Source organism: Ischnura elegans, chromosome 3 (assembly GCF_921293095.1).
Source record: "Ischnura elegans chromosome 3, ioIscEleg1.1, whole genome shotgun sequence".
Classification (NCBI taxonomy): domain Eukaryota; kingdom Metazoa; phylum Arthropoda; class Insecta; order Odonata; family Coenagrionidae; genus Ischnura; species Ischnura elegans.
The window spans coordinates 65,677,781-65,703,266 of NC_060248.1; the positions used below are offsets into that span (position 1 = coordinate 65,677,781).

Sequence of the window (25,486 nt, forward strand, 5' to 3'; positions counted from 1 at the left end):
CTCCCACCGGTCATAGTGACCGCCCTTCGAGCGACTGTTTCAAAGTGGATTTCTGATGCCGGAGTGACTGGAATCTCTAGCTAACTTTCGGGCCATGACCGTTGTTGCATCAGAATATAAATATTTATTTTAAAGTAAAGTACAAAATCAAATTTAATGTTTTATGATCCGGGAATAGTTAATGGAATGGAAAACACCAATGTCATCAGAGGACATATCTACTAAAAACATCATGGCGGTCAACGTGTTAAGAGTCATGAAAATTCAATCCACCTTTGCTGAATGGCCAAATTCTTTAATGCTAAAACACAAGTTTTCTCAGTACAGCTTGTATCTGCACCAGAAGCAGCATTTCATTTGAACATGACCCAAATGAATCACGAAATCCTATAAGTAAGTAATATGAACAATGTACCAATATTGTGTGCTGCTTATTTTGATTTTTAACTGTTAGCTTTCACACTGGTGTTTGATTACTCTCAATTCTTCCATCAAAAATCCCCACATCATTATTGAAGTTTATTCGCTGCCCTTAGAAGTGGATTTGGTTGAAGTTTCTGCTGAGTTAACCTACCAAGGAAGTATTACATGCTTAATGTAGCTCAACGTATTCAAAATATTGAATGATAGAATTCAATATGGAAGACTAGATTGGAACTTACTTTATGATTGCCTGCTTTTTGTGATAGGTAGACATTTCTGTTGCATGTAATAAAGGAGGATTTTAATGAGATTTTCAGGTTATTCAATAACACACCCGTAGAGCAGTCACATCATAGCTGAGTCAGTTTGTATGGATGTCCGCTATTTATCACCATTGTTTATATTTATCCAAGAGCTTGCTAGTATCCATTTGAGTCGCTTTGTGGTTGTTTAACTTCAATGTATGATAAGGTTTATTGAATACGAGTTGTTAATAATAGGATATATATATATAATTCATTCAGGAAAGGTATGCAGCATTAAGTATGGGAGACATTAATTGTTTCGGCAAATATAATAAAAAATGTGTTGTCCATTTTTTATTCCTAAATTCTTTAAAATGAAACTGCATACAGCAGTGCAGTATCTAAACGGATGCAGATGGTATTTTTGGATATGCAAGGTTATATATGATTAATATTTGTATTTCTTACAAATTAAGAGATCATGAGGTGTATGCTTGGGATTCAAATGGCAATGTCATTTTCTGACACTATAGCGGATACATAGAATAAGCATCACAGCTTCCCTCTCAGCCTGGGTTTGAGAGAAAAGCATAAGTGAAGATTCGGTGGAACAAAATAGTTTTGTTTCTTCTTGCAGCAGAAAATTTATGCCACTGTGATATCATATTTGGTTTGATTTTAAAATTATGAAAATAAGGTTAATTTTTATCTGTTTTATCTTTTCCGGTGAGCAATAGCTGTTATCTACATACTCGCAAATTTATCTAACCTACAGATTCCTGATTAGTCAAAGACTGGAGAATCAGATTTCTTTCGAAAATCACGGTAGGAACCTTTAGAAATCACAATGTGAGAATTTTCATCTGGCAGCCGATACTGTTTGGCTGTCTCGTCTTTTTCCTGCCTGTCTTCAGATCTCCCAAAGTACAATGGAGAGGTCTTCATACGAAGCTATAGAGGTTCCCTGAGCAGTAATACTCCTTATATTTTATTCTCGCCATGGAGAAATAAGCCTCAAATCTCGCATGTTTTGCACCTGGGACGTTAGATTTTCTAAAAAATGGACATTTTAGAAGCCGGCTATTAGTGTCGTATGTTATGCCAGGAGGTAATCTTGTAATAATGTCATTAGAATTTGTTTACGTTTTTCCTCGCCTTCCGCAGCTTTCGTGGTTGTTGACTGATCATTGAACAGCTGGCTTCTCGTGCTTCCCCTTAACGGCTGGCTAGTCGTAATGCACCCCCTCCGCTTACCCTCTTTCCGTTGAGCACCACGCCAGCCAATGGAAAACAGAGCATTGGGAAGGAGGATGAGTTGCCATCCACCCACAGAAACAGCTCGAGTTAAGTTGGGCAACTTTTAGGGATACCTCCTTATATGTTATCCTCGCCGCGGAGATACAAGCCTAAAATTTAGCTGATTTTTGCCTCGGGGACATCAGATTTTCTCAAAAATGGACATTTTAGAAGCCGGCTATTAGTGTCGTATGTTACATTAGGAGGTATCCCCGTATATGGGGGCTTATTACGTAAGTCATAACTCCGGAGCTATGGAGCTATAAGAGTTATGATGGCTGCCATAGCTCAATTTGCGATTACAGTAGTCAAAATAACTCCGATAGGAGTTGCGAACTGGAGCTATCTCGGGGCTGGAATAACGCAGGCTTCTGACCCGTCCTTATGGTAACTCCAGCCCGATTTCCTTCGCTTCTCTACTGTCATTTGTTAATTTCTGCCGTTGGAAGGTCGGAATCTGAAGGATTTGGCAATTGATGGACCAATAAACATATTTGGGGAAGGATGATGAGGGTGTTTGCGGAGTATGAAAGAAGAAGGAGGCATCTGACATTAGAAATGAGACGAAATAAGGGGTTCCCACTATCCGATCGAATTATATGAAGACCATTTTCGAATGTTTTTCAGAGTGTCGAAAGTCTCTGGGACCCACACTAAGGAAATGCAGAGTATATGGACTAAACGTGGAAAAACAGATAAATATTATTAAAGAATTTTCATGATACCACTATGGGCGTGTGTAATGTTGAATCTTCTTATTCTGCGTCTGAGATATTCCGCGCTTCCTTCCTTACTGCGTGTAGTGTGGGTCCCAGAGACCGGTAGAGATATTGATAAATGTTTTTCGACACTCTGGAAAACATTCGAAAATAGTCTTCATCTAATTCGATCGGATTGTGGGAACCCCTTATTCGTCTCCTTTCTAATGTCAGATGCCTCCTTCTTCTTACATACTCCGTAAACACCCTCATTATCCTTCCCCAATATATGTTTATTGGTCGATCCATTGCCAAATCCTTCAGATTCCGTCGGCAGACATTAACAAATGACAGTAGAGAAGCGAAGGATATCGGGCTGGAGTTATCTCATTTTTATTTTCATTATTGGTATTTAAAAAATGTGTCGGTGTGTGTGCAAATATATCTTCGTTCTGTGTAGGCATCTGTCAATCTCACCAGCACATTTTTGTTAATTGTCAACGAAATATTAAGGTTTATCGCCCCACATTTTATTAATTGTTGCCTCCCCGTTTATTCCTTGGAATACGCCAGGGCAAAGCTTCTGTGGTCACTCATAAAATTAGTGAGCACCACGCACTGCTTCCTGCTCATTTTCTCCGACCTTTGCAGGTATATTAAATTGTATTCATTGCCATAATATAAACATGGGCAGAGAATAGGTTTGCATTCGACGATAAATGAATGACTGTATACAATGGATGGCATGTAACTGTATATGAATAAGCTTTAAAGTATAAACATTTCAACAATGTAGTTTACATTAATTATTTCACGTCAACTTACGAAATACAAGTTTGGGACTCCATTCCGAAATTCACGTTAAACCCGTCTGCTCAGAAACATTTACTATCGAATACCTAAGCTCCTATTGGTTGATTCATTTCTGGAGATTTGCTTTCCGAATTTTCCATAGCCACTGTAGCTCCGCATTCTTTCGGAGAGTTCTCGTAACTCCTGCCGGTACGTAATAGGGTTGGAGCTACAAATCAAAACAAATCCGGGCGGAGTTACAGATAGCTCTAGCTCCGAGCCAAAGTTACGTAATAGGCCCCATGGTATCATTAGAATTTGTTTACGTTTTTTGCGTCGCCTTCTGCTGCTTTCGGCCTCGTTGACGATCGACTTAAACGACTGGCTTCTCGTAATGCACCCCTCACGCCAGTGGCGGATACAGATGGGGGGCGCAGGGGGCGCGCGCCCCCCCCCCTTGCGGGTCCGGCTGTATTGCCGAGCATTGCAAAACCAGAATTGTAACTTTTTTATATCATAAGATGGCATTGTCTTTTACATGTTTATAATCACTTTAAATAAAATTTTCATATACTTTGCCTGTGACTTGATCATCTCTTATTAACGTAAAAGTAAAGACAACTCAAGATATGTTGCGCCCCCCCCCCCCCCCCCCTTGAGTTTTTTCTGTATCCGCCACTGCCTCACGCTTTGCCTCCCTCTGCTAGATACCACGCCAGCCAATAGTAAACACAACATAGTGGAATAGGGTGAGTAGTCGCCCGCCAAAAACAACAGCTGAAGTCAAGCGGGGCAACATACAGGGATACCTTCTTACATGTTTTACTCGCGGTGGAGATACAGACCTCAAATCTCACCGATTTTTGTCCCGAGGACATGAAATGCGCTCGAAAGACCGCATCTTCGAAGCCCACTCTGAGAGTCGTATGATATACTTGGAGGTATTGTCGTAATTGATAATATTTCCACTGCTGCAAGGATTTATTACGGCAGTCTGTGATCCCCTCGTTTCAAAATCGATTATACAGCAGTTAATTTCGGCGAAACAATTACGTTGCCGCATAGAGATTAGAGAGTCTCAAACTCATTGGCTTCATTACCTCCCAGTCAGGGACGGATCCAGGATTTTTTCTGTGGTGGGCACAAGGGTCTGACAGGCGATATTATTGGTCGTATCCTCCCCTATTCTCTTTTCTACAGCTTCTTAAGCCAGTTGATGCTGAACCTCCTTCAATTTTTCAAACTGCAATATGTTTTTCACGGCTTTCTTCAATTTTTTAAATTTTAGGTGGCATTTCATCATAGCTAAGTTATGGTCACTATCGATATCTACCCCTGGATAACTTTTGCAGTCCTTCACCTGGTTCCTGAATCTTTGTTTCACTAGAATGTAGTCGATTTGGAATCTTCTTAGGTCTCCTGGCATCTTCCTCGTGTATCTTCTTCGCAGGGGATTTTTAAATAAAGTGTTGGTAATCACTAGCCTGTGCTCAGTGCAGAATTCAAGTAGCCTTTCTCCTCTTTCATTTCGGTTATCTAACCCATATTTCCCAGTTATTATTCAATCTTGACCTTCAACGGCGTTCCAGTCACCTAAAATAATAAGATTTTCTTCCCCCCTTACCTGCTTGGTAACTTCCGCTATACCTTGGTAGACATCTTCTACTTCTTCATCTTCATAATCTGACGTAGACATGTAAACCTGCACCACTACAGTAGCTACGGGTGTAGTATCTATCATCACCATTACTATCCTTTCATAAACTGCAGGTAGCTTTTAGCACGCATCCCGGCGCTCTTTCTAAGCATTATGCCTACTCCAGCATTACCATTTAGCGATCCTGTGTATATCATTCTGTAGCTTCCACTCCAAAAGTCTCCTTCTTGGGGTCACTTCATTTCACTGATGCTTAATACTTCGAGGATCATTCTTCTCATCTCCACCTTCAAGTTCTCTAGCCTACCGCGGGTACGAAGTGATCTAACGTTCCATGTTCCTATCCTTAACATTCTATCACCTTTGACTGCTGTGCCCTCTTTAGTAGTCCCCGCCCTGAGATCCGAATGAGGGACTGGTTTACCTCCGGAATATTTTACTCGAGAGAATTCCATCTTGAAATTGTATAAATTGAGAGGAGTAGCTGCGACTCCTTGGGATGATAATTTGGTGGTTTCCCCTTGCCCTCCACATCGCAGCACTACAGCCATTAAAGTAAATGTTACCACGCGCGTAGTGAAATGTGTGTCGCTGTACCGACCAGTATGGTCTCTACCTTCGCACATATGAAGAAGAGCTGCTGCCCTCTCCCCCGGGTGATGAGAGGCATAATTGTTGGCGGCCCCCAGTCGCCAAGTCGCGGTATCTTCACAGGTTTCGGTATCATTTAAACGGTCTAACTTACCCAAGGGTATCCCAATACCCCCTCAGAACACCGCCGCTTTTTGTCCACGACTGCTTATTCGACAAGAGATCTCGCTTATCTCGCAGCTAACCTCTATATATAAAGGTCTACCCACCATCAGTAACCCTGTGGATGCACTCGGTAACTTTAACCTCAGCTGCGAGTTTATTTTGATATGAAAATTATTATTATTAAATTAAATGATTGAGGCTCAGTAATACACAAAATAAAACGAACGTAATGACAACTGAATTAAAAATATTGTCTAGTTTTTAAGCGCCCGGGGGGCAAATGCCCCCGTGCCACCCCCCTAATTCCGCCTGTGCTACATAGTTGTAGGTCCTCTTCATCTCAAGAATACAGTGCGGCAGTTGTTCAGCAGTAGAGGGCGATTTTGTTATAGCCATACTGAGTAAAAATCAAGTGAGCAATGGCAGAAAATAGGAATGCGGATAGAAAAATAAAGAAATTATCAATAAAAAGCATAAACCAAGAAGATAAATTGAAAGTGACCATAGAGAGCGTCAAAGCGATATTGCGCGTACGTTTAAGCTCACGACTTCGACAGTCTGCACCATTACTATGAATAGAGACGAAGTTAAAACGTCAGTGAAATCAGCCACACCAACTTCAGCCAAGCGGTCACCACGTACGTGAAGTTCATTGCTGGAAAAAATCGGAAAGACTTCTTATTACCTGGATTTATCATAAACGGTCAAATTTTGTTCCTCTATCACAGGCAGTTATTTGTGCAAAATCTGTGGCTTTATTTGAATCTATATGAGAAGATGAGGGTAGTGATTGCTTCGAGACATTTAGCGGAAGCTCCGGTTGGATCCATAATTTTAAACGGCGAGCTGGTATTTTAGTGCTGCTATTTTAGGTGAATCTGCAATTGCTGATGACACAGTCGCTGCAATATTTTATGATAAACTCCAAGGTGTAATTGAGAGTGACTCTTTTCCCCCTCAACTAGTTTTTAATGTTGATGAGACGGGATTGTTTTGGAATATAATGCCATCTCGTTCATTCATTTTCAGGGAAGAAAAGTCTGGGTTAGATTTCAAGGCATTTAAAGACTGTTTCACGTTTCTGCATGGTGCCAATGCCTCGGAGCAGTGGCGGCTCGTGAGTCAAATGCTGGGGGGGCGCACTCCACCGGGGGGTCATAATTTTTTAATATTTCGTGTATTTTATTAAGTTTTTACGGCAATCTAGGAATAAAATTTTGTGATGTCATATGTTCTGTTTTTTTCAACAAAAATACCTAGTTTTCCTATTAAAGCTTGATTAATAAATACGAAATGCAGTAGACTCTCGGTCATACGGATCGGCTTAGTCCGGACTCTCGATTATACTGATCAATGATCTTGAAGAATAAAAATATATTTGCTGCGATATTTTGCAAATACAAACGAAAACACGTAACTTTAGGTTTTAGCGCCTACCTTCTTCGTGCGGATGTGCCCGCAATACACTTATGTTGTTCGTTTTGCAATCATAATGCGTTATTTGTCAAATCTATACAACATTTGTAATGATTTAGGTAGCAATGACACTTGTAACACCTGAGGAGGGAGGGGAGTGTCACTGACTTCCACTAGGCAACAAACACTACTAGAATGCGCGCGCTTTGCTGTTGCAGATGTAAACTTTGATTGCGGTGTTCGCGTTGCTTCATGAATACAGTATGATTTAAATCAATAATTAAACATTTTTCACACATTTTTAACAAAATCTGAAATACTCACATGCCTTTAGTTATATTGCAGAAGTCCATCCTTCTTTTCTTTTGTCCAGCAAAGTGATCAATTACACGTTCGTTGAAATCAGCGCCGGACAACAATTTCTTTCCGATTGAACACATGGCAAGGGCACTAGTCAATAAATAAACAAGGGACGACACAAAATGGGCCGACGAAAAATACGACCAAAAAGAACAAGGTGCCTGGACACAGAATTGGGAACAATTTTCCCTATATTTCCCTAAAACAAAAACGAGCACTGTTGATTAATTCAAAATTGTCTTCTTGAATGTACACACAGTACTAAGAAACTTCTTAATCGGCAATTACGCACAGTTAACTCCTCGAAAATGATGTCTGAACTCATTTCACTCCGTTCTTCCCGAGAGTCTTGCCGTTGCTATAAGGACGACTCAAGGGAGATAGAAGTCGTGGTCCACTAATGCTGATTCAGCTGAGGGACGAATTTAAGGTCAGCAAAGGCATTCAAGCAAACAAAAAACGTCACGGACCATCTCCTTGAGTCTAAGATTCATATGTGGTAAACACACAAAACGCCAACGGGTCGCACTTGGAATAACCATGTCTTCGAAATCATTGCCATGATATAATAGAAAATAAATTCTATATCGTAAAAGAAGACGACTCTGAACCACAGATAGGAGCTGTAAGGATCTCCGCACTGATATGAACTCTTCGAAGCCACCTAAATCAGACCCAAGTGGATATTTTCCGTCAGACAGCTACCGCTCTGCCGCTGAGGAATTAGGTGAACATGAACTAATAGAACAAGGACGGCTAGAAAAATGATGAACCTACACACAAAAGGTGCATTGTACGCGGAACTTCTTGACATTCATTGAATGACTCAATTTAAAGTCACATTTTACGGGTTAAATCATGTTTAATCCTTCACCCTATCACGCACGCACCTATTTCTTAAATTATAAATCAGTGGGGAATGTTAACTAATTTTTCCTAATACTGCAGGTCTTTTGATAAATTTATCTGAAAAATAGGTACCGCATTTCTAATCATCGGGAAGATATGAATACATTGTTAAGGCCTAAATATTATAATATTAGTTTCCCCAAGGTTCTTGAAATTCGTAATCATAACAGAACTGTGGCAAATACTCGAGAATAGTTTTCCTACGTCAATACGGCCTTTAACTGGTTGGCTTTTATGTGTTAGGGAATTCAAACACCAAAAAACGCAAGCATAATGGGATCATTTATTTTCTGTAGCAATACCTACCAGTAATTAAAAATTAAAATCGTATAACTACACCCAGTACAGTGACCATTCTGATTCCGTACGTCCCTTTTCTGTGGCAGCACCAAGTAGACGCCAGATTATACGCCCGCCGGCCTGCGCAGCGATGTCAACTCACACGTCGCTCTGCGCATTCTCGGACGACGTCCCAAGACCTCCATAAGACACGCGTTACGTTGTAGACGCGTCATAGCACCAGCGGCCCCCACCACTACCACTCTCCATATAACTGCATGGGGATGGATTGGGACGTTCTGGCCAGCGCCCCGCGGCTACAAATACGAACTTCTCGCACTATTTCTTTTCGTGTTTTTCCAACACTTTCGATGTATGCGACTGAAAAAACACTTTGATTAATTAGATGTATCAATATAAATTAATGGATTTTTTTTTACTTTTTCAAATATTTGGGAGGGGCGGCGTCCGAGAGTCCTTATGGGCAAGCCGCCACTGCCTCGTAGAATTTCAAATTAGAACCAGTTATGATTTATCATTCACAAACTCCGCGAGCAATGAAAGGGTATTCAAATTAGCATTTTCCTGTCATTTAGATAAGTATCCCTAGCGCTAACCGAGGCATGGGTGTACCCAGGCTGAAACATCATGTTCTTTAAATGCTATTCCTGTCGATTTTTTAATTTTTGTTGCGTGAACTTAAACGGACATTCTTATTCTTACTGAATTACCCTTTTATACATTATTTATTTATTTATTTGGGCCTTAATTACTGCATTTAATTTGGATTGAGTCCCTTGGAAAGAAATTTTCCTTTTTCCATTGACTTAACTCCTTGTTTGCAAAATATCAGTCATAACAAATAGTGTCAATTGATTTTATGGATATATTAGATTTTATGGATTATTATAATTAGAAATGGTGTTATGCCTTTAGGCAATAGAAGTTGATTTATGCTGGTTTATTGAATTATAGCTTTTCAATATCTCCTTCAGCAGCGCATGTCACTGCACGAAGAGGCGATGAATATTTAAAATAAAAATTTTCTAATTGACTGATTCTACGTGGTGGTACCCTAGTGAAAATCTCTATAGGATTTTTTTTTCTATCGTAATTTGACAACAGGAAACGTTTGTGCCTATAAGAAATTTTTAATACAAACTTTTCCTATAGGAACATAAAATTTTCCTACAGGAACAAATGTTTCCCATTATCAAATTACTATAGGAAAACAAAATCCCATTGAGATTTTCAATAAGGGATAAACCAGATGATTAAAGCATCTTTTAGCTAACCAAAAATGTTTTTACCAACAGAGAAGAGGAGTGACCACCAACTGGACTGGAAGCTATAGCCGCACTCTTTAGGCCAAGATGGCTAACTTTTCACTTTGCGAGAGGATGTATCGTTGCAAATATTTATGAAAGTTCATGGAGGGCTCCCCCCGCAGTTTATTTTCCTAGCTTTAATTCCATTCATCTTCACGTTGGTTTATATCCTATGTAGGTCAATATTCTTACAATGGCTTGTTTTCCTCGAATCTCCCATTTTATATTCTCTTCTAGAAGGTAAAACACGCACTCTCCCCAGTTGATGGGATTTTCATCACATTATTCTTTGAATTTAAATTTCACTGCTGAGGAGATTCAGATCTTATATTTGGCCCCCTGAAGCGTCTTGTTGTTCTTGACGGGATCTGAAGTCAATGACAAAAACTACCTTTAGTGTATATCACAGAGAAAATTTGAATTCAAGGATCAATTTTCCTGAGTGATGTGTCTGTGGAGCAGTTTTTATGCATAACAGAATGGTGGAAATGATTTGAAAAGCCATGAATTTTTCAGGAATAGTTTCGGGACCAAAGGTAACCTTTTTGAGGATCAAAATGAAATGATTCTTTTTCAAACGGTGCGTTAAATATGTGCTATTATCAGGAGGACTTTTCATGAAGATTATATCAACATTTTACATTACTTAAAGTTTTTTACTTAGAGTTTTACATTAATTAAACTGATGTATGTTACATTCTGATTGCAGGGTGGAGAAATGATTAATCATATGGAATAATCAAAAATATTGAGCACCAATAGCGATAATTGCTTTTATTCTCCCAGAGCTCTCATCATATTCTTACCTCAGCATTTTAGGTGCGCATTTCTACCATAATGATAAAAGATGTTGCAAAATACCTTGATGATCTTGTCACATACTCTTAAATCACATCATCATTACCAACTGTATCTTGTTTTCCATCAGAATTTTCAAATATCATGTGAAGGGGACTGGGCAAAAATTGAATGTAAAGATTAAGCATATTGAGACATCAAAATTATTTTATTCTCTCACCCTATCAGATTTAATATCAAGTATTTACATTCATCTAAAGTATTGTTGTACCAAGACAACTTTTATTAGTACAATTTACACGTTTTATTATTTTTACATGAACAATGTTCATTGTTCAAAAAAGGAAAGGAAAATACATCTGGATAAATTAGATGAAATATTTTTTGGGTTTTATATTGTGGTAAAATTTAACCTACCAACGTCTGGTTTAAACAAATTTTACGATAAATTAAAATAAATATAGAATATCACATTCCAAAAATCCTTGGGCAGGTATAAAACTTATCTAGTGTTAATTACCACTTAACCATTAATATTATCATTCAACTATACTAATAGGAAAAATTGCTTCAAGCTCACGTAAAATAGTAGGTGAGGAGAGACTTTGGGAAAATATATTTGCGCTTCATTCCTGCTCTCGATATATTTTGAACTCTTTATGTATATTTATTTTTCCTGTAATGTATCCATTCCCAGCAATTTTTTCATGCTGTTGGTATTGTACCACGATTATTTTGGAGGCTTATCCCATTCTACACTGAAGTTTTATAGGTTTTTTGCCCTGAGCCTCAATCTATTGATGGGGTAGCCTCCAAACCAAATTTGAAAATGAACTGCGATATAGCTCGCTGAAAATCTTACACATTTAACATTTCACAAGAAAAACTATTTGAAATTTTCGGAAGAGTAAGTCATGTTCCGAGGGATAGATCTTCCCTAAAAACCGTTTATAGCGCTTTTTCAGTCTCAGTAGCATGAGTATAGAGAGAGGACGATCATCGAGCCATTAACACTACGAGTGTAAAACTTTCGCTTTTAGCCAAGGGAGTCGAAAACTGAGGAACTGTACCTTGCTCCACGGGGTGAAACAAAACCCCTATTGCAAACGACGTTGCCTATGAATTTATGAAGTATAGGCGATATCAACGCCGATAAATATCAGAGAGAGCAAAATAATGCTAATGAAATTCACTATGACCTTAAGCAGTCATTCACCTCATCGGCAGATGTACATAAATCCATCCGAAGTGTTTTGAAAGAATGGAAATCAATTGACGTAACCCGCTATCATCGATCTTTTCGACCCGATCTTGAAAAATTGTTTTATTCATTCAAATATTTTTATTTTGATATCTATCGTGAACAGAAGTGGGATGTCATGGGGGTTCAAATTCCTCCGAAATACTGTATCTTCCCCCCAAATGAAACCTCCAAAAAATGAAAACCTTTGAATTTTATCCTGGCTATGCTCATGCTTATGTTCGACGTAATTAGTAAACATATTACGAATCGATTCGAAAGAACAATGAAAAAAGACTTTTACGAAAATAAACATCGTTGTTGATGATTTAATGATTGATCAGAGGATATCAATGCCATTAAATATCGGAAAGAGCGAATCAAATAATCAAAATGAAGTTAATCTCGTCTCTCTTCGTAAATATGGCGCATAGTCGAAGTTGCGCCTCACGATAGTGTTAATATGAGTATTTAGGATTACACGAATATTTTGGATCACAACTTTAGAGAGGTTCTTTACAACGGCCCAATTATCTTCCATGCCCTCTCTATGCTCATGCCTAGTAGTAGTGCAAACGATGCCCACAGCTGCCGTTCTCCATCAGCGGCGGACGATCTTGGGCAGGCTGTGGTGCACGAGACGCCCTCTCATGGAGGCGCATACACAGCCCACGGGCACCTCCTCCTCGGAGGCGCGCCACACGTCTCCGTCGGTCCACCTGCGCAGAACCACGGGCGCCGAGACGGTGACGCACGTGTGAGGGCCCCGGTCCGAGCATTTGATGTCCTCGCATGCGCATTCGACCTTGAGCAGCGACTGGGGCCACCGGTTGACATCGTGATCCACGAACACGTGAGCGGAACAGGGCGAGGTGGACACGAACCAGTCCTCCGAGGTCATGGACGAGAGCAGGATGGTGCCGCGGGGTCGCTTCCTGTACATCTCCGTGCAGCTGAGGTCGTTGCATTTAGGAGAGAAAGCGACGCTTCGTAGCCCTCCAAGGGCGTCCTTTGGCACGTGAAGGAAGTCGTTGTCCATGGTTACCAAGTTGGGTGCTTCCTGTTTCGTGTCGTAGGTATCAAAGAACAAGCAAAATTGCATTTAATTAGGGAAACAATTGTATTTCAATAATTATCTTCATATACATAATAATAATTATGTGTTGATTGACACAATCCCTTTTGTCAATAGCTGGAATTTTTTCATACAACAAGTCGTGTATAGTAATACAAATAAAGTATAGGCAGCAAATAACCTGTGTTGCGTCAGAGCCATTCAATCCTGACTCCCCGTCGGAGGTGAGCCTTTCAAAAGAGCACAAATTTGATCCGAGCTTAAAAAAATCTATGAAGCACCGATTGCAGAAATGTTTTCCCCAAATGTGAATTATTTGCATTTCCATTTTCATCCGCCTACTTGGGTGATTTCGTTTGAGGCTAACGCCCTATTCCTAGCTTTTGATTATAAGTGGTCATCCAATATAGTAGAGGATTGTGCGAGGGTGCGAGTTTCGAATGGAAATGTCTTTGATACATCCGGAGAGAGATTTTTTCCAGACTATAGTACCTATGTAGAGCCTTACGAAGGTAACAGTTCCTATTATTTTAATTACACTGATTTCATATCAACATTATTTAATTTTAATGGGTTACATTAGTCAAAATAATCCAACACCCTCAATCCATTTTCGACTACCATTTTCCATTCAAATTTTACTCCTATTCCGGAGCACTTCCAAAAGTCATTTTGGATTATGTATAATGTTTTCATAATCAACTCTTTTATTTAAGAATAGAATTCAATACGATATTCAATTTGATTAAGTGGTATAACATTTTTTGATAGAGTTCAAAATATCGGTTAAAGCTAACGCTTAGAAACTTAGTTTAGTAATTTTTAATTATTCTTAAACTTGTATCCTGTACTATATACTTCTCTCAACTCGTATATGTAATGCGTGGTGGTGGATTTCATGGAGCTCGCTTCATCGTTATTTTTCAAGAAGTAATGGATAATTGTAAATGAATCCATGTTCTTTAATTCCAAGACATTATAAAAATATATGATCCATACGGCCTTCTACATTCGTAAATCGAATTGGCTGTCCACCGTTTTACACAAAACTCGCGGTAAGCACTTAAAATGTTTACATGCTTTTAAAATTAGGAAATGGAGTTTATTACGTTTAAAATTCAAGCTATCAGGTGCCCTGTATTAGAATTAAACGTGAATTCATGAATTGAATATTTGATATTTTTGAAGAAATAATAGTTTCTTAAAGAAAAAAATCGCCGCTAGAATGCCCTTCTACTACAATACATTGACTATTTATTAATATTATCTCAATGTTTCAATCCCATTGAAAAAATTAACTATTAAATGGACCAGCAGCAAAATAGATACATTTTGCATGAGTCACAGGGCGTTGTGAATCATTATGCAGTAATATTAGGATCCATTTTCTGGGCCATGCTTAGTAATTCAAGTTGCGGAGAAATCATTTTCACTTTTCGGAAGTGTTTTATGTTCTAAAATTGGTTTTAAGATAGCGTAAGCTAAGCCTTAAAGAAATTGTTTCTTCGTTTAATATCTTACATTCAGCACACTAGGTGAAAACGAGCGATAGAGTTCCTCTATCGTTCCTCAACTGATTATATTCTTTTATTGTAATCTTCGCTCAGTGATACAACGTTATTTATATTTGGTTGCTTTACTCAGAATAATACATAATGCGAGAAAATCTTTGCCTCATCCTTCCATGGGAACTGAATATAAAAAATAATGGTAACCAAAAAGATCAATGAAAATTGGAACAAAGAGATAACTGACGTAGGTGAATTGCGTGGCTATTATTCATTATATTTAATTCAGATTTACTTATTTTATTAGTTATTTCCGGAAAAAATTACTGTATATGAATACTTCTGACATAGGTGAATCGGGATTCTTTTAAAAAAAGATCCCCTGTGACTTGTTTCAATTTTATGTCAATTTATTTTACTACTTTGCGAATAATTAGCTGTAAAGAAGTATTTTTACCAATTTATGTGGCTTTCCTTTCGTCTAAACTTACGTAGTTTTGTGGAAACTTTTTTATGCCTTAGAGACGTAAAGTTTTCATCTTATTAGGTGCAATTGTATAAAAATACTTGTGTAGTTCATCAAGATTCAAAAAATCAGGTAAAGGATAGCTGGAAACAGATAATAAATGTGAACTCATAATTTCTCAACGATATGAAGAGACGAGATCTTCTTAAAGAGATATTTATGACGTTAAATCGCAAAGCATCCCCTCGAAAGAATTGCAACACCAACCCAATTTTTCAATAGCTAAATTGTCTATTTTACAAACCCGTAGAAATATTTCCCTTTATCATTCAATTTGCGTCACTTCAATGGGGTCGTTCACTCAGACTTCCCATCAAGTTCATTAGAATTATTCAGTAAATGGAATGGATGGATAAATTGAAGCTTCGTCCAGCCAATTATTATATTTTTTAATAAGAAGACGCAATATTTTCCGCTCATTTCAAAAATTTGTGACGTGATTAGGGTTTTGTATAATTTAACCGTTCAGTGAGGGAAGGAATCACCCACAAGATGAACCATGGGAAGCTGATGCGAAGAAGGGAGGAGTCGCTGAATAGCATTGCCTAGCCTGGTGAGAGCGCGTGCCGTCACCAAATTATCTGCATAGGGATTAGGATAGCTCATTACCTCGACGAAAAGCGTCACAGGAGGTCATCAAGATTTTCCATTTCGCTTGAAAACCTAGGCCATGGCGCACTTAAAATTTTCCTAATATCCCTAGGCAAGAATGATTTTTTGCTGCCATTATAAGATATTGTTCATTTAAGCGTTGATATTTAAGAGAAATTGGCTTGAAAATAACGTTTTTCCCATGTTTTCCATTACCTGTTCTTGCAGCTTCGAATTAAAAATAAATACGTCAGCTATTAATTGAAAATATTGGTCCTTTTTCGTCTAATTTGAACAGTACGCCCCACTTTATCCATCGATAGTTAGCTTCATACAATATATGAAAACATGAATCGCACATATGAAAATGCTTACGGGTATTAAGAGGTTTTCCCCGAACGTTTACATAGTATGGTGAGTTAGTAATGCGAGGTTACGTTGAGTTTCAAATAAAAAATAGAGGATAAATAGCTTATTTTCGAGCGTTACGCTTTCCGTTGGGGCCATCAATTTATCGTTACAAATAGCTCAAGAAGTACGCGATGGATAGAAAAACGGACAAATACGGACCCCTTTATTTGCCAAACTCTATCACAATCGAGTGTGAAAAACGTTTCACGAGCCCATTGACTGAGCACAACCCTGAAATTAAAAATGCGTAGATAATTTCGTCAAAGAAACTGACCGATCTCCTTCTTATGGAGCCCCTATCAAACGGATGCCACGCCTCGATCCTTTTCCTCCTCTCCCTGATGCTGGACCTCATGGCTGCGGCGAGGAGACCCATCAGGCATTGCCTCGTCGTCTCCGAGGACCTCTGCGTGACCAGTTCGGTGGTGACGTTGTAGACCTCCTCCTGGGCGAAGGCAGAGCGGCGCGGCTGGAATTTGTAGGAGACTGCTGGCCCGACGAAGAGGAAGACGACGAGCAGCGACCGGAGACTCGTGTGAGGCCGGGGGAGAGGAGAGGCCATGGGTCGAGACTCGCTTTCCTCGCTCGTGTGGAGCACGCGACCTAAAGCCCGACCGGCGGGACGCGGGCCCTTATAACCGGTCGGGAAGATAGGCGTGGGCGAGGGTTCCCGACGCGGGCGCCGGGAGGATTTCGAGGGAAGGAAGGAGGAAAAGGGTTTTCTTAGGGCGACGGTGTATAGAGTGTGGGGTAGGTGTTCCGAGGGGTCGGGGCAGTGAGGATAATGGAGTTGGGGGGACGTCGAAAGGGTCCGGATGAGACATGCGAAGGAGGCCCGTCTACGGGATTAGTGGGATTGTTGGCCTCAAAACGTTTCATCCGGTCGGAACCTCAAACACAATGTAAAAATATTCTTGAACTCATTCTTGACGATTGTGGGGGGGGGGGATAGGTAGAGGGAATCAGTTGCTTTTTTCTCGCGAATAACAGAGAAATAAATCCTCTCCACGATATTCCTGCTCATAATATATATTGCGCTTTCACAACTTCACTTATTATGCGTAGGAGAGAAAAACAAGTATGAATGAATATTCAATGTCAGATTTTTATGGGACCATCAATTAAAGGAACCATCGCCTCCTGAAACTATAAAACATATAGAATAATTATGTAATAATTCAATTACGGAGTCTTCACGAATATTTTTTAGAAAAAAATGGGTGGAATCCATTTACTGCAACATTCATTCCACAAAATCTTGTTTGTTACCCGTAAGCACAGTTAAATACCGTCAAGATTTTTAATAATTCTTCCACTAATCAATTTGCCCTAGAAAAAAATATCTTAACTGTGTATGGTTCATCATTTGCGAGAACGTTTTTGGCCAGTCAAGGGTATATTCCAGTTAGAATAGGTATTATTTTTAGTATCCTCTAAAGAAAAACAGTTCGTGATGGCCTTGTGGCGTTTTATTCAGAATTCATTCTGTCTAGCTGTAAATAAAACTGGAAGAAGTAATCAACATGTGGTGGTTTTTTAAGTACGAAGGAAAGCTTTGTCACTGCGCGTATCTGAATTAATATAACAACGTTTTGTGGCAAAAGTTTTCATTTTTATCAGAATCATTAATATTATGTAACGGATCGCAAAACCAATGATGGTTCTGTAACTAAACGTCTCTAAAGTGAGAATAGGATCAAATTATTTAATTCACTTTTCCGGGGGGTTCTTGTAGCAAAATAAGTAAGAATTAGTAATTAATGGTATTTAACGGTGGAGTCCATCAGTTGGTTTTTATAGCCACTCATAACAGATGGTTCTACGTCACATTTTGTGAAAATTCGAATTTACGGCTTCTCAGCTGGCGCCGTTTTTTCTTCGGTAATCCAAATGCCCTTCCTTGCTTAATATTTGGATTCGAAAAGTATTTTTCTTTGATCCTTCAGATTCTTTAATCCTTCTTTTGAAATTAAAAGCAGATTGCAATCATTAGGGCACTGGAATCACGTGGCGAATCAGATTTGCTCATTAATGGCTTGATGTTTTCCTCGACAAGTATGTGTAGTCTAATTTTATGATCAAGAACGGTAATATATTACTGAGGATTGCGAATGATGAAATTCGGAAAATAATATAGTACATATAATTATTTGTGGCTTGAAATAAAATAAAAATATTTTCAATTTTTTCTTAGAGATCACTTCATAAAATTGCATTTGTACTTAATATTCCCGGAGAACTCTGTCAAAATCATTCCTTAGCAATAAGAAATTAACATTAATTATAAGCACCCTCTTCAAAAACTTAATAGAACTTAAATTTGCTTAACTTACGTCATATTTGGGCGTATCGAGCGGTTATTTGATTGTATGTAAGTAACATCTATAAGAGGATTTCCCAAGAATAAACGGACATTTAAGACGAAAAAATCATAAAGGAGGCGATTAGAACCCACCTTAAGGGACATTTTTTAAGGATTGATGTAAAAGGATAAATATGAAAACGATTACCGAAAGACGAATGGAAACCTTTTAAAGACTTCGATCGTAGTTGGCTGGTGAATGGAAAGGATTTGGAAGGGGAGACAGAGGGATGAATGGAACTGAACGGATTGTACGAGAGAGGATGTTTGTTTGGCCTGGGAAACTGAGGCAGGGAAGAGGAGCAGCGCATGGATACTTCGCCCTTTTGTAACGGCCGCCCATATCCTTCTTTAGTCGTCATTTTCATAGGAGCTCCATTGTGATCCCTTCTGAAGACAAAGTGAAATATATCCAAACACACATCGTCATGGAAGAGTTTTTTTAGTTAAAAAAATATATGATTCCAATCCTTGCGATTAAGCCTACTCTGCATCTTCACTCGAAAGAAGTGAGTGTGGTAGTCAAGTGGGTAGAGCTTTTGATTCCAGGGGTCTCGGGTTCAAATCCCAAACGATATATTTGGACACCCCAAAACTAATACGTCCTCGAAGCGCGAGGTGGTCCAAGGATAGGAAATGGCCCCCCTACTCTTAATGTGAGAAATTTACAGGCCTGTGGCTTAGTTCGAGGTGAGCTCTACCCTCACTTTTACAAGCCAACCTTCGGGTTCAATCACTGAATGAGCGTAATAAAAAAAATTATGGCACAAACTCTTTTGTTTTATCGTATTATTTAAAGTTGTTTTATTATCCGTGAAGAAGTTACGAGGGTATATACTTGGATATAAACTCGTACTTACTTGGATTAAAAATGAAATTGATTTTTTTTCTGCATTAATTTGTGAAATTTCTTCATTTCGACCGTTTAATTCAATTGTTTGACAATTTAATTTAGTTTTACTAACGTTTTTCATATTTTACTTGCTTTTTAAGTTTAGCCTTAATTATGTTAATACGTGAAGCAGGCCCATTAATACAATCAGTGGCTTAATTATGAGGGGGATTAGGGGAATATATCTCCCCCCCAAAGTCTCATAGAGATTTTTTTAAATTGCTAATATTTTCCCTATGTCTAAATAATACTAATATATTCCATGTTGCCATGATTTCGCGTGGAATTACGAGTGAAACCCAAATTTTAAGTGCCAAAAAAATGTGAAATGTATTTTCAGGCATGTCTTTTATCAAAATCCAGCCCCCCCAGGTCTCCCTCCACATCCTCTCCCAAAGCATATTCCTAGTTATGCCACTAAATCCAGCGATAAAAAGATGGGTGAGCTCATATTTCATTTTACTGTGAGCTTGTTGAAACCTTCCGAGGTTTCCTCAGGAACGATGTTGAGGCTAATTCATTTTTATCTTTGCGCCGTCATATGAATTTCTCATTGTGAGAAGTCAGCACGTAACCCGAAAACGGCTGAATATATAATCCATTGATCTGTGATAAAAATTATTTTTTATCAAATATTAATGAAAACTTTTCAGGATTCTATTTTTATGCTTTAGAGTTCATTAATTAGCCAGTAAAATTTAAAATAATATACAAATTTTCGAAAATTTCGAAAAATACACGAGTAAGTATTTATGGATAACTGCGGAAATAATGTTCTTGAGCATTAAATCCTTTTTCTTTACCTCTCTCTCAGCTCCTCCTTCTCTTCAGAGGAAACAACCTAAATTTTCTGCATTTTTCGAGGTCGAATGACACCAGCCTATGAGTTTTGACCTTTCATCTATTTTTTCGTTCAGGTTATACTTGAAGTCTCTGTTGTTCCACGTTTCCGCCACTAAGTAAGAACCAGTGGCGGATACAGATGGTGGGCGCAGGGGGCGCGCGCCCCTTGCGGGTCCGCCTGTATTGCCGAACATTGCAAAACCACAATTGTAACTCTTTTATATCATCAGATGGCATTGTCTTTTACATGTTTATAATCACTTTAAATAAAATTTTCATATACTTTGCCTGTGACTTGATCATCTCTTATTACGATAAAAGTAAAGACAACTAAAGATATGTTGCGCCCCCCCCCCCCTTGAGTTTTTTCTGTATCCGCCACTGCTAAGAACTCAAATATATAGAGATGAGAGATGCAAGCAACTGCCCTCCACTAAATCCCAGCATATATCGAGCTGCCTGGATCAGAGGGATGAGAGTATTCAATTTCCAATGTAAAGACATAAAAATCAAACGGACCCACCAAAAGTGCCTTCTGTATTTTTGTTTTCCATGCAGGACTGGACAAAAAATAAACAAGAATTCGACAAAGAATAGGATTGAGCAGCTTTGTAATCGATAGCCTTACCACACACAATGCTTATGGTGAATATTTTCCAAATTATAATTCGCGAGGCTCGAAGGCACGCCAAGACACGTTTTCCAAAAATGATCCCTTCACTGATGTTGCCCTAGAAATACAGATTCTTCCTAATCCGTCGCGAAAAGCGATCGGAGTCGTCCCTGCGTAACCAGGATTAAAAGGGCTGGTAAGACTTACCTACTCACCTACTCTCTCTAAGGGAAAAGAGATGATATTCGTTTGAATACTTTGGTACACAGGCTTTCTATTTAACTGCCGTTGCTGAAGGGTTACAGACATTAAATTAATTATAAATAAATCGTAGCTTTGAAACTCTAGAAGTAAATTACCATACATTCGGGGAATATAATGGGTATTGAGCACACATGAAACAGCTAAATCGCTCGTTTTTAAATTGTTAAAACCAAATCTCCACTCAAAAAAAGGCGCTAAAGGGTCATTTTGGTACATATTAATATATTTTGTTCCAGATGCTATAATTATATTTATTCTCTCTTACTTATTTCGTTAGAGATCGAGATTTGACAATCAATACATATTATTTAGTGCAGTCAAAATTATTATGTTATTCATATGTATTTAAAGTTTCGTAAATAGTTCTTTCTTCTCAACATTCTGCATTTTGAATATCAATATAAATTTCTCTTGATGGTTCCTAAGCTTTCTATTGAAAGATATAACACCACTTACATGGGGAAAAAATAAATTTCACGATTTTAGGTACTTTATTCTATATTCAACATAGTATTATTAGGTATTCTATTCTTAATTCAACATGTTTCTTGAAATACAGTCACTTTGATGCGTAGAGCATAAAAAGTAAAATACTAAATCCGTGTGTTTGATGCTTCTTACAGAGCCATTTAACACGATGGTAACTGTAACTCTTACATGCCTCGGGGCTGATTCAGTGAGCATTATCCTAGGTGGGATAGGTTATAACCTAGGTTCCAATAAAGGTCACCCCGAATCCTGCAACGTATAAGCCAATGAAAATAATTTGGAATTAGGTTAACCTCCGATTCAAAAGGCACAATGATTTATTTTTTTAAGATTATGATAGCAATAAATTTGGTGTTACTCGACAAGCTAGCGCACTAGGTTTTTTTTCGAGAAAGGATTGCCTTAAAAATGTATTTATAAATTAGCCGAATTTATTGAATAGAATAAATTAAAGCTTGACACTGGCATGTGATATTTTTCCCGTAGAGGCGCAACTGTCTCCAAACAATATTTTAAATAGATAATTCGAGAGAAGAGTTGTTTAATAAAATCTCAGCACATGAATCGCTAATATCCCAACTCTTTAGATCAATAAATGGAATTTTCTTCCATCGCAAGAAAAATGAGAATTTTTCATGAAATAAAAGAGAAGAAAGTGACTTCACTATTCAAATCTTCTGTCTGATAAAGTGGAAGATTTAGCCTCTCGGGCTATTCACCCACCGCGTACGTCAACGTTTTTTATTTGGAAATTACCAGAATGGCGAATGCCAGGAAGAAATCAGATAATCCTGGATTTGATAGTGATTTTTAGGCAATCTTGAAGTCAGGAAAAGCTAAACAATTCTCGTAATAGACAAGCTGCTATATGGAATGCTCATTACCTCTTATGCACACGAGCCAATCTTATTTTTCCCTTTGTTTGGGCAAAACATTTCACCAGCTAAAAATTGTGCCCGTCAATGATTTTAGTGTAGTAAACCCCAAAAAAGGGAAAAATGAAACGTTAGCCTATTTTTTTTCTTAGGTAGTGCATTCGTTTTTACGTATCGCACCAAGCTGCCCTTATCTATCGCACTGACTTGAAGTATGAGAAGCGTCTTCTGCGTCGAGCCAGCCGCGTCGGAGCCCGGCTCACGCAGCCGGTGGTTATCCCCGTAAATAAGAGGTACTAGCAATGCCAACCTGCCTGTTCCACATCCAGGTTGACTCAGCTGAGCTACCTTATATCCTACCTTGTATTCTATAGTTGTGGCGCCGCGCTATTGCCTGTCATAGTGTTGCACCTATTTCTGGTTACTAGAGTTTTGCAAAGGAGAACTACTGCAGTGGGGAGACAGGAATTAATTGTGGCTTGCCACTGTTTGTCGCCCGTTTTGTGGGAAGGCTGTTTGCGGCCCATTTTTGCACGTTTTTTGTCCGCACCTTTACGCAATGTCGAGCTACGGCGCTGGGACAAGTAAAATGTGCGTGCAGAGATTCTGCGTCGAATACAAACTACGCGGTGTATTATCGAAAGCATTTATCATGTCATGCGAGCACAAATTTACTCGTTTCGCGACATACATCCATGGTCGAGAATTTTTTGCTGGCATTCAATGCCACCGGACCAATTCCACTCAAGCCACGGATTACCTTCCCACCGTTGTGAAGTAGTGAAAGTCCGTCGTCCGAACGTCGCTCTATCTTCCATCGTGTGACTGCATTTTAATATGCGATTCAATGCAAACGGACCTCTTTGACTTCAACCCATGAATTCACTTCCTGCAGATCTCGACACTCGCCATCCCGGGTCCGAGGCAGGGGGCCACAAAGTTTTCCTTCAAAGCAGACAGACTGAGGCGCTGCGGAACTTAAAATACATGGATTTCATGGAGTAGCAGGTAATAATTTCTAAATCTTTCACCAAACACTTCTCATTATTCCAGGCTATTATTCACTAAAGATATCTCGACGGGGCAGTGTGGGGCATTTTTTGTAGTCCTCAAATATGCTCGAATACAAAAAAATTATAACTGCTTTTTATTTCATGCCAATAAACATTGCGTTGATGTTTATAATTCAAAATAAAGAAGAGTATATTGAAAGAACGAATTATTAGAACTATATATAAACAGAAAGAACTAACTTCTAGCGCAGCGTGAAAAAAAAACAGGAAAAAAATCGTGAACTAACACCTATTATACTCGAACGCATTATTTACTCCTGAAAGCACAAAAACCGACACGCACTGAATGTCGTAACTTTAAAGGCACGTAATTTAAAAAATGGATCATTCAGGAAAATATTTTCTCTATTCAGGAAAATATTTTCTCATGTTATGCCCAGTAGTACACTCTACGTAGAAATATAATTTTTCTCAATAATATTTGAATTTCATTTATGACTTTGACCCAACTAGATCGCGTATTCAGACCACTGTGCGCCGGCGCCCTGCACCTCGCAAAATCACCTCTGATCTCCACCAAAATCAAACTATACGGTCAAAGCACAGATAAATATGGAGCACGCTTCTTCTTAGCGAACTATATAACTGCAGTTCTGAAACTTTGAAACAACGATATTTGAAATGGTAGCACGCCCTAAGGAGTAAATATCATTTCCGTACCTTCTTCAATCCTGATGCCTAGCTGGTGTAAGGAATAATTATTGAATAGTCTCCTTAAGTCTCCTTTTCTCTCTCTCTCTCTCTCTCTCTCTCTCTCTCTCTCCCTCAATGCAACTGTGTCGGATCACTCAACAACTCAAATATAATGACATTGAATGTGATACGAAGAAAACTCTCTCATATCTTCCCTATTTTTTCATTAAACTGTATACATTTAAATATATCAAAACGCATACATTCCGTTTTAACAATTTTTTTCATTCAGAAGTAAAGTATTCAGATGAAATGCAACCGCTATCGCTAAAACAATCGTTCGTAATCATTTTTTTAAACAATCTTGGAAAAATGATTCGTTTGCCATACCGCTAACCTCAACTAATTGGATCGCAGTGGTCCTACGTATGTTACGCGACATTATGATATTTGAGAAATAATGAATTATGGCACCGTACAAATTATGATATTATATTACAATTGAAACCATCAATTTTATTACCAAGCTCATGACTTTGCCAAAATTAATTTTTCTGAAATAGTTATTGCTCTCAGGCCCCGCTCCGGTTGATGTTTTGTAATAGCGCCGACGCACAGTGGGCTGAAATCGAAAAAAGCTGGCCAAAAATCAAAATATCGACTTTTTCATTTCGAATCGGGAATGCTATATTATCATTTTATAAGATCCAGGGCATGCAAAACTCAAGTTAGTTTTTTGTAAAAATATTTATTTAATTTTTATAATTCGCCAAAAATCAATAAAAATCTATGAAATCGTGAGTGCGCGATTTATACGTAAAAGTTCAACGTTTTTTCCCCATGCAATGGAATAAAGTTAATAATTCGGAATTTTCAGGATATTTATTGATAGGACCACTCTTATAGTTAGTTAAGAGCGAACTTTTGCTTTAGTCAATTGTTATTTATGAACTTTATGAATTGTTAAAAATATCACTGTTTTTCGTTAATTTTTTAACTAATGCTAGGATAAAAGTAGTTACCGCCGCTTGCCGCTCCTAAAATATTTAAACCAGGAGTTAGACTGAAGTCTATATTATTAGACGGAAAAGAAAAATCTTGCTCCAACTTGCTCCCCTCCGATTTTTTCTTGGT

At 38.5% G+C, this 25,486-nt stretch overlaps 1 protein-coding gene across 1 annotated transcript; it reads right to left on the minus strand.

The window, feature by feature from the left end:
• Window positions 1-11,397: 11,397 nt before the first annotated feature.
• On the minus strand, window positions 11,398-13,251 carry LOC124155026. Its single transcript, XM_046528771.1, has one exon. It carries the CDS (start codon window positions 13,234-13,236, stop codon window positions 12,799-12,801), a length of 438 nt encoding a protein of 145 aa, XP_046384727.1. The 5' UTR covers window positions 13,237-13,251; the 3' UTR covers window positions 11,398-12,798.
• Window positions 13,252-25,486: the final 12,235 nt, after the last annotated feature.

Bases quoted from the DNA above. Each gene is read 5' to 3' on its own strand.
- LOC124155026 (XM_046528771.1), bottom strand. From the start codon at position 13,236: ATGGACAACGACTTCCTTCACGTGCCAAAGGACGCCCTTGGAGGGCTA.